General features: G+C 48.3%; 1 protein-coding gene across 1 annotated transcript in view; it reads right to left on the bottom strand.

Moving 5' to 3' along the window:
- Nucleotides 1–9615, bottom strand: part of pibf1 (progesterone immunomodulatory binding factor 1) — a 17361-nt gene extending 7746 nt beyond the window's left edge. The window contains 7 exon segments of the mRNA XM_024144069.2: nt 1999–2107; nt 2292–2425; nt 5077–5196; nt 5964–6041; nt 6043–6160; nt 7352–7452; nt 8872–9615. Of these exon segments, the coding sequence (XP_023999837.1) occupies nt 1999–2107; nt 2292–2425; nt 5077–5196; nt 5964–6041; nt 6043–6160; nt 7352–7452; nt 8872–9129 (918 nt within the window). The 5' untranslated portion in view covers nt 9130–9615.
- Nucleotides 9616–10627: the final 1012 nt, after the last annotated feature.

The following is a 10627-nucleotide window of genomic DNA, read 5'->3' as shown; positions in this document are numbered from 1 at the left end:
TCTGAAAGAGAGTAGAACCCCTGGGAGGACAAGAATAATGGGTTAGTTAGTGTAGTCTGCGGCTTGGAGGAGTGGGGGGTTTCGGAACCATGGACTGGCTGGCAGAGTAGACACCTGGAGGACAGAGGGGTTAGAGGTAGTCTATCCATCTGGAGGAGGTCACTGACTGCTGCAGAGTAGACACCTGGAGGACAGAGGGGTTAGAGGTAGTCTATCCATCTGGAGGAGGGTCACTGACTGCTGGCGTGCAGAGTAGACACCTGGAGGACAGAGGGTTAGAGGTTAGTCTATCCATCTGGAGGAGGGCACTGATGCTGCAGAGTAGACACCTGGAGGACAGAGGGGGGTTAGAGGGTGTCTATATCCATTCTGGAGGAGGGACAGACTGACTGCTGCAGAGTAGACACCTGGAGGACAGAGGGGTTAGAGGTGTTATTCTATTTATCCCACTGGAGGAGGGTCACTGACTGCTGCAGAGTAGACACCGGAGGGACAGAGGGGTAGTAGTGAGAGGGTTATGTACTATCCATCTGGAGGAGGGGGTCACTGACTCTGCAGAGTAGACAACTGGAGGACAGAGGGGTTAGAGGTAGTCTATCCATCTGGAGGAGGGTCACTGACTGCTGCAGAGTAGACACCTGGAGGACAGAGGGTGTAGAGGTTAGTCTATCATCTGGAGGAGGGTCACTGACTGCTGCAGAGGCACCCGGAGGACAGAGTGGTTAGAGGGTAGTCTATATCATCTGGAGGAGGGTCACTGACTGCCTGCAGAGTAACACCTGGCGGACAGAGGGGTTAGGGTTAGTGGAGGACAGAGGGTTAGAGGTAGTCTACCATCTGGGGAGGGCTAACCTGACTGCTGCAGAGTAGACACCTGGAGGAACCAGAGGGTTAGAGGTTAGTGCTAATCCATCTGGAGGAGGGCACCTGAGCTGCAGAGTAGGACCCTGGAGGAGCGAGAGGGGTTATTGAGGTAGTCTATACCATCTGGATGGAAGGGCACTTGCTGCTGCAGAGTAGCATCCTGGAGGACAGTAGGGTTAGAGTGTATCATATCGGAGGTAGGGCTCAATGACCTAGCTGCAAGTAAGACACCTGGAGGACAGAGGGGTTAGGGTTAGTGGATGGACAGAGGGTTAGAGGTAGTCTCTATCCATTCTGGAGGAGGGTCACTGACTGCTGCAGAGTAGACACCTGGAGGACAGAGGGGTTAGAGGTAGTCTATCCATCTGGAGGAGGGTCACTGACTGCTGCAGAGTAGACACCCTGGAGGACAGAGGGGTTAGAGGTTAGTCTATCCATCTGGAGGAGGGCACTGACTGCTGCAGAGTAGACACCTGGAGGACAGAGGGGTTACGAGGTAGTCTATCCATCTGGAGGGGACACTGACTGCTGCAGAGTAGACACCTGGAGGACAGAGGGGTTGGGTTAGTGGAGGACAGAGGGTTAGAGGTAGTCTATCCACTGGAGGAGGGTCACTGACTGCTGCAGAGTAACACCTGGAGGACAGAGGGGTTAGAGGTAGTCTATCCATCTGGAGGGACACTGACTGCTGCAGAGTAGACACCTGGAGGACAGAGGGGTAGAGGTAGTCTATCCATCTGGAGGGGGCACTGACTGCTGCAGAGTAGACAACCTGGGAGGACGAGGGTTAGAGGTGTCTATCAGTGAGGAGGTACTAGCTGCGAGTAGACACGAGGCGGGTTTACGAGGTAGTCCTATCCCATCTGGAGGAGGGTCACTGACTGCTGCAGAGTAGACACCTGGAGGACAGAGGGGTTAGAGGTAGTCTATCCATCTGGAGGAGGGTCACTGACTGCTGCAGACACCGGGAGGACATTTAACGTGACATGATGTCATTTAGCAGATGCTGTAATCCAGAAAGGTGAGGAAGGTGAGACACCATCTATCAGCCCATCAGTGGTATTGTGAAAAGGCCAGTGTTGTCAACAGTAAGGTGTTCGGTAGGTAGCAGTAGTATCCAGGTTGGTGTCGTACCTCTCGACTCAGCTCATTCCTCTCCCTGGTCTGGACCTCATGAGTCATCTCCAGCAGCTCCAACCTCTTCCTGGACTCTCTCACCTCACACTCAAACGCATCACGCTCACTGGAAAGGAAAGGAGGACCGACGTTTAGGTTCTAAATGTCTAAACATACAAATACATTTTTCAAAGTGAAATAGTCAATTTTTGTAAATCCTTCTCCAGACATTTGATCTGACAGGGACACTTGATGAAAACAGAGGTGGTCTTTCGTCCCTCCCTCTCCCTCTCTCCGTCTCTCTCCCTTACCGTTTGGTGTTAGAGTAGTTGTCCCGCTTGAAGTCTCCCTCCTGGATGAGCCCTTTAGTGTCAGCCAGCTCCAGAGTTAGTCTCTGGTTCCTGATCTCCAGCTCTGACCTCACCCTGCGCTCCTCCTCGTAACTCTACACCACAGGAGGAGGGTTACAATACAAAATCACATGGACCGATACTGTTCTATGACAAACAATAACGCCCCTTCTTAAAAACTGGCGTAGCTGCAGAACCAAACCAGCCAGCGGTAACCACGCCTGAGACGTGAACACTTGCATTAGCTCCCTGAGATTTAGCCTTGTGCTCAGCTGGCTAACACAGTCTCTTGTGATTCACAGGTCCAGTCTGTACCTCCATGAAGGCTCAGATCTGTCCTGTCCTCTGTCTGTACCTCCATGAAGGCTCTGATCTGTCCTCTCTCTGTCTGTACCTCCATGAAGGCTCTGATCTGTCCTCTCTCTGTCTGTACCCTCCATGAAGCTTGCTACAGCTCCTCTCTCGTTGTACCTCATGAAGGCTCTAGATCCTGTCCCTGTCCTCATGTCTGTACCTCCATCTGAGAAGCTCTGATCATGTACCTCTCTCATGTCCTGTTATACCATGAAGGCTATGATCTGTCTCCTCTTCTGTCTGTACCTCCATGAAGGCTCTGATCTGTCCTCTCTCTCCTGCTCTGTACCTCCGTCCATGAAGCTCTGATCTGTCTCTCTCTGTCGGTAACCATCGACCTCATGAGGCTCTGATCGTCTCTCCTCTTGTCTGTCACCATCGAAGGCTTCCTGATCTGTCCTCTCTCTTCTGTACCTCCATGAAGGCTCTGATCTGTCCTCTCTCTGCTGTACCTCCATGAAGGCTCTGATCTGTCCTCTCTCTGCTCTAGTACCTCCATGAAGGCTCTGATCGTCCTCTCTCTTTCTGTACCTCCATGAAGGCTCTGATCTGTCCTCTCTCATCTGTCTGTACCGCTCATGAAGGCTCTGATCTGTCCTCTCTCTGTCTGTACCTCCATGAAGGCGTTCTCTGATGCAGTACCTCTCTCCTGTCTGTACGCCCCCTCCTGAAGGGTCTGATCTGTTCCTCTCTCTGTCTGTACCTCCATCATGAAGGCTCTGATCTGTCCTCTCTCTGTCTGTACCTCCATGAAGCTCTGATCAGTCCTCTCTGTCTGTACTCCATGAAGTCTGATCTGTCCTCTCTCTGTCTGTACCTCCATGAAGGCTCACTGATGTCCTCTCTGTCTGTACCTCCATGAAGGCTCTGATCTGTCCTCTCTCTGTCTGTACCTCATGGAAGGCTTCTGATGTCCCTCTGTTGTACTCATGAAGGCTCTGATTGTCCTCTCTCTGTCTGTACCCCTCCATGAAGCTCTGATTCTGTCCTCCTCTCTGTCTGTACCTCCATGAAGGCTCTGATCTGTCCTACTCTGCTGTCTGTCTACCTCATGAAGGCTCTTGATCTGTCCTTCTCTGTCTGTACCTCCATGAAGGCTCTGATCTGTCCTCTCTCTGTTGTACCCTCATGAAGGCTCTGATCTGTTCCTCTCTGTCTGTACCTCCATGAAGGCTCTGATCTGTCCTCTCTCTGTCTGTACCTCCATGAAGGTCCTGATCTGTCCTCTCTCTGTCTGTATCCATGAAGGCTCTGATCTGTCCTCTCTGTCTGTACCTCTGAAGGCTCTGATCTGTCCTCTCTCTGTTGTATCCATGAAGGCTCTGATCGTGTCCTCTCTGTCTGTACCTCCATGAAGGCTCTGATCTGTCCTCCTCTGTCTGTACCTCCATGAAGGTTTGATCTTGCTCTCTCTGTCTGTACTCCTCTGAAGGCTCTGCTATGTCCTCTCTCTGTCTGTACCTCCATGAAGGCTCTACTGCATAGCTCCTCTCTGTCTGTACCTCCATGAAGGCTCTGATCTGTCCTCTCTCTGTCTGTACCTCATGAAGGCTCTGATCAGCCTCCTCTCTGTCTGTACCTCCATGAAGGCTCTGATCTGTCCTCTCTCTGTCTGTACCTCCATGAAGGCTCTGATCAGTCCTCTCTCTGTTGTACCTCCATGAGGCCTGATCTGTCTCTCTCTGTCTGTACTCCAGAAGCTCTGATCTGTCCTCTCTCTGTCTGTACCTCCATGAAGGCTCTGATCTTGTCCTCTCTGTCTGTACTCCATGAAGGCTCTGATCTGTTCCTCTCTGTCTGTACCTCCATGAAGGCTCTGATCTGTCCTCTCTCTGTCTGTACTCCATGAAGGCTCTGATCTGTCCTCTCTGTCTGTACCCTCATGAAGGCTCTGATCAGTCTCTCTCTCTGTCTGTACACATGAAGGCTCTGATCAGTCCTCTCTCTTGCCTGTACCACCATGAAGGCTCTGATCTGTCCTCTCTGTCTGTACCTCCATGAAGGCTCTGATTGTCCTCTCTCTGTCTGTACCTCCATGAAGGCTTGATCTGTCCTCTCTGTCTGTACCTCATGAAGCTCTGATCTATCCTCTTGTGTCTGTACCTCCTGAAGGCTCTGATCTGTCCTCTCTCTGTCTGTACCTCCATGAAGGCTCTGATCTGTCCTCTCTCTGTCTGTCCTCCATGAAGGCTCTAATCTGTCTCTCTCGTCTGTACTCCATGAAGGCTCTGATCTGTCCTCTCTCTGTCTGTACCTCCATGAAGGCTCTGATCTGTCCTCTCTGTCTGTACCTCCATGAAGGCTCTGATCAGTCCTCTCTCTGTCTGTACCTCCATGAAGGATTTAATCTGTCCTGTGTGTGGTGTGTGTGTGTGTGTGTTTTAATACACACCTTCATAAGGGCCTTGATCTCAGTCCTGTGTGTGTCCAGGTCATCTGTCAGGCTGTTCCTCTTGACGTGGAGCTCAGAGAGCTGGGCTTGGAGAGGACTCACCGCCTCATAGAAACACACCTGGGAGAACAACACAACACACTGAATTAACACAGTTAACACAACACATTAAACACAAACATTAACACAACACATTACAACCACAACACACCTTAACACAACACATTCAAACACATTAACACAACACATTAACCACACACACTACACAACACATTAACACAACACATAACACAACATTAACACAACAATTAACACAAACTTAACACAACATTCACAAAATTAACAAACACATTAACACACACAACATTAACACAACACATTAACACAACACATTAACAACAACACATTAACCAACCACTTAACACAACACATTAACACAACACATTAACACAACACACCACACACACACTTAACACACACACACAACACACTACATTAAAACAACACACAACTAAACACCACACACATTCCACACAACATTAACACACACATTAACACAACACACACTACAACCCAACACACAACATTACACAAAACAATTAACACACACATTAACACACACACCATTAACACAACATAAACAACACATTAACCACAACACACACATTACACAACACATTAACACAAACATTAACACAACACATTAACACAACACATAACACAACACATTAACACAACACATTAACACACCAACACAAATTAACACACAACACACAAATTACAAACACAGTAACACAACACAGACAACACACTTACACACACACACATCTCAACACTAACAACAAACACAACATTAACAAACACATTAACAGGACCCAGCATCTCACCGCTACGTATTCAGTGATAGAGAGTCTCTCCTCTGGGACATCTCGGAGCTCCTTGTATTTATCCTCAGTGAGCTCCAGGTTCTCTGAGGCCGCGTCGCAGGTCTCCTGCCTTGTCACACAGCTGTCTGTTGGTCTCCTCCAGCTGCTTTGTCTCAGTAGGATACATCCATTTCCTTTTCCTCAGAGCCTGATGCTTCCTACAGGGCAGACAGAGAACCACACGGACTTGAGGCAAATATAAAAGGAGTGAAACCTTTTCCACGCCTGCTTGGAGGAACATCGTGCAATCCTTTAGAGTCGGGTTCAGCGAGGTGATCGTGTGTTGACCTCTACAACCATTACGACTGATCAGAAGATCGTGTAGCGGCCATATTATTATGGCTAGGTAGTCAAGGTCTCAGCTCTGTTCCTACCTCCTCTCATCCTGGGTGAGTTGCAGCTGTCCAGTCTCAGAGCCAGGACTAGTTAGTCAAGGCCTCAACACTGTTCTACCTTGTCTCATCCTGGGTGAGTTGCAGCTGTCCAGTCTCAGGACCAGGACTAGTTAGTCAAGGCCTCAACTCTGTTCCTACCTCCTCTCATCCTGGGTGAGTTGCAGCTGTCCAAACTAGAGCCAGGACTAGTTAGTCAAGGCCTCAGCTTCTGTTCCTACCTGCTCTCATCCTGGGTGAGTTGCAGCTGTCCAGTCTCAGAGCCAGGACTAGTTTGTCAAGGCCTCAGCTCTGTTCCTACCTCCTCTCATCCTGGGTGAGTTGCAGCTGTCCAGTCTCAGAGCCAGGACTAGTTAGTCAAGGCCTCAACTCTGTTCCTACCTGCTCTCATCCTGTGAGTTGCAGCTGTCCAGTCTCAGAGCCAGGACTAGTTAGTCAAGGCCTCAACACTGTTCCTACCTGCTCTCATCCTGGGTGAGTTGCAGCTGTCCGTCTCAGGACAGGACTAGTTAGTCAAGGCCTCAACTCTGTCTCCTACCTCCTCTCATCCTGGGTGAGTTGCAGCTGTCCAATCTCAGAGCCAGGACTAGTTAGTCAAGGCCTCAGCTCTGTTCCTACCTGCTCTCATCCTGGGTGAGTTGCAGCTGTCCAGTCTCAGGAGCCAGGACTAGTTAGTCAAGGCCTCAGCTCTGTTCCTACCTCCTCTCATCCTGGGTGAGTTGCAGCTGGCTGTCCAGTCTCAGAGCCAGGACTAGTTAGTCAAGGCCTCAACTCTGTTCCTACCTGCTCTCATCCTGGGTGAGTTGCAGCTGTCCAGTCTCAGAGCCAGGACTAGTTAGTCAAGGCCTCAGCTCTGTTCCTACCTGCTCTCATCCTGGGTGAGTCCAGTCTCAGGACCAGGACTAGTTAGTCAAGGCCTCAACACTGTTCCTACTGCTCTCGATCCTCTGTTCCTACCTGCTCTCATCCTGGGTGAGTTGCAGCTGGCTGTCCAGTCTCAGAGCCAGGACTTGTTTCTGGTATAGAGCAACGTTCAGTCTCTCCTCCAGCTCCTCCGTCTAGGGAAGAGAGCACAGAACAAGCAGAGTGATACATAAGCGTGTCCCCAAAAGGCCCCTTTATTATCCTTCCTATTATAGTGCTCCTACTTCAGCCGGGCAGGACAAAACCCCGTTCTGGTGATATCTGATGTATAATGTAAATAAATCTAAAATGGCGGCACGTTTTTAGACTCCTTTAGCAGTTTCTACCTGATTAACTACAATACCATGGGGGGGAAATTCATGTTGAAATGACAGGTTGTGTTTAGAGCTAAAAGGGTGGGACTGAAAACAACAAGATAACTAAATGCAAATAGTACTGGGTCTGGAAAATGTATTTAGGTTCACAACTTTTGGGAAACAGCACAGTTAAAAGATGATATGGCAAATAGAAATCCAAACTGGATGGTGGTCAGAGATAGATGGGAGGGGTTGAGGGGAGCTGAAGGATGGGACTGGATGGTCTTCAGAGATAGAGATAGATTGAGATTCTTTAAAGTAGCCTCGTTTTGCCTTGATGACAGCTTGCTTTGTACACTCATGGCATTCTCTCAACCAGCTTCACCTGGAATGYTTTTCAAACAGTCTTCAAGGAGTTCCCACATATGCTGAGCACTTGTTGGCTGCTTTTCCTTCACTCTGCGGTTCAACACATCCCAAACCAACAGGACAATGACCCAACACACCTCCAGGCTGTGTAAGGGCTRTTTGACCAAGAAGGARAGTGATGGAGTGCTGCATCAGATGACCTGGCCTCCACAATCACCCGACCTCAACCCAATTGARATGGTTTGGGGTGAGTTGGACCGCAKAGTGAAGGAAATGCAGCCAACAAGTGCTCAGCAAGACTGTTGGAAAATCATTCCAGGTGAAGYTGRTTGAGAGAATGCCAAGMGTGTGCAAAGCTGTCATTGAGGCAAAGGGTGGCRACTTTGAAGAATTTAAAATATMTTTTGATTTATTTATTTTACTTTAGCTGACATGGGCTAGTTGATCTGGACATTTCATGTTATAAATATCTTTCTACGGTCTGTAATGACTGACATGACAAGAGGACCTGATTATGCACTACCCAACTTAGAAATTGCACATTCTACCATTAAAACTGTCAAGAGTACATTTAAAGCAGGACAGATGGGGGTTTTGGGGGGAGGTCTAGACGAGTGTCCATAGGGTCTGTGCAGCAAGTCACATTTTATGTCACATGCTTCGTAGACAACAAGTGTAGACTAACAGTGAAATGCTTACTTACAAGTCCTTTTCCAACAGTGCAGAGTTAAAGATAACATAAAAGAAGCAGGCTTAACGTCGATTGACGTCCCTACTTTAGGGCCGTCTGGTCATAAGTAATAGAATAGGATACTATTTGAGAAGCTGTATGCTGATGTGAAGGATTGGTAGCTCGATAGAACATCTTTGAGATCCTAGCTAACTTACCTTTGTCAAGTGGTCCACTTTCATGTTATCTATGATGAGATTTTTCTGCGACATCTCTATTTTCAACAGCTGAAGGTTGTGCAGTAGCTCCTTCCTCTCGATRAGCTGTCKGGTGACTTTCTGKGTCCCGGTGCGGTCTCGTTCGTCYGATGACGAGATGTCTTCCGTRGGYACCGTGGTCTCCAGACTGAATTCTTCCGACTCCTCTAGCGAGCTGGAGATGTTCACCGACGGGTTTTTCTGCTTCTTCGGAGGCATTTTGAAGCTAGATAACGTTAGCTACCTCGCTTTTGTCAAACAAGTAGTGATCTGCTTTTGCCAGCTAACTACTAGCATATAACTTTAGTATTACCGAAGATTAAGGATTAGCGAACTCAAGAGTTCAAGTACAGTTAAGGTGTTAGCTAGCTAACAACGTCGACTGTTGCACGACATATACGGCTAACTAGCTCCTTGTCTGTGGTTGTATTCACTGTTAGTTACTGTACAGTACTAGTTAGTTAACTTACATAGTTATAGTTAGCTAACGTCGATCTGTTGGAAAAGTTCACTGTCCAACAGGTAGCTTCCTAGCTAGCTGGCTAATTCCGTACAAATTGTTCGTTTTTGTCATATCCATACATTAAATGGAGTTTACCACTTATATTCGCGAACAACCCTAAATGTTTGGTGGTCGCTGTTTTCATATTTTCAACGGTCCCGCTCCGAATCGCATAGAAACCGCCACTAGCGGATCACAACAAACAAACGGACGTGTGACGTTTGTTTGCAACCACATAAAATGTCCGCCAGAAACAGCAACATTTAATAATAATTTATTCTACTGTTATAGCGCTATTCATTACATGAAGAATCTCAAAGTGCTTTGAAGCAACAAAACAAGACATAATGAGATTGACAGTCAATAGAAAATTCATGGCTTTGGTGGTTATCTGAGGGAGATGGTCAAGCGAGGAGAGAAAGTCCGGGGGCGGGCAGGCAGCACGGTTTTCTTCTTCGAGGTTTTAATGGCGGACTACGTCCAAAAATTGTGCATTGCCACCACCTACTGGGTGAAAACAAACATTTTAACCCCTAAAAATAAAATAATAATAATGTGAACATTTTTTAATCTCAGAAATAGTTCAGCTACATTAACAATGATATCGATCTTTCTTGACCTACTTTCAACTTGTGCAGTTCCGTTTATCACCAATGCTATAAATGACACAGAGTTCACTTTCTTCTCACGAAGGATTTCTGGGTTCTGCTGTTGATTCTCAGTCTGTGGTGAAGGCTCCAATGTAGGCATACCGTTCTTCAATACCTGCCGGACCTTCAAATGTACTCACTCTTTCAACCCTTTTGACAGCCTCTCAAGAAGACCCTCAACTGCCCTGATTTGAGCTAACCTCAGTCTCTGTCACCCTAGCAACCTCAGTCTCTGTCACCCTAGCAACCTCAGTCTCTTTCACCCTAGCAACCTCAGTCTCTGTCACCCTAGCAACCTCAGTCTCTGTCACCCTAGCAACCTCAGTCTCTGTCACCCTAGCAACCTCAGTCTCTGTCACCCAAAGAGAGAGATACCGGTTAGGTTGTGCCAGGAATCCCTAGACAGGTGCCCTCTCTAGACAGTGCGTGTCCTCGCTAGACAGGTGCCTCCCTAGACAAGGTGCCCTCCCTAGACAGGTGCCTCCCTAGACAGGTGACCTTCCCTAGACAGGTGTCCTCCCTAGACAGGTGCCCTCCCTAGACGGTGTCCTCCTAGACAGGTGGC

Source organism: Salvelinus sp. IW2-2015, unplaced genomic scaffold (genome assembly GCF_002910315.2).
Source record: "Salvelinus sp. IW2-2015 unplaced genomic scaffold, ASM291031v2 Un_scaffold4710, whole genome shotgun sequence".
NCBI lineage: Eukaryota > Metazoa > Chordata > Actinopteri > Salmoniformes > Salmonidae > Salvelinus > Salvelinus sp. IW2-2015.
Note: the sequence above shows the minus strand (reverse complement) of the source record. Positions and strands in the feature narration are given on the sequence as shown.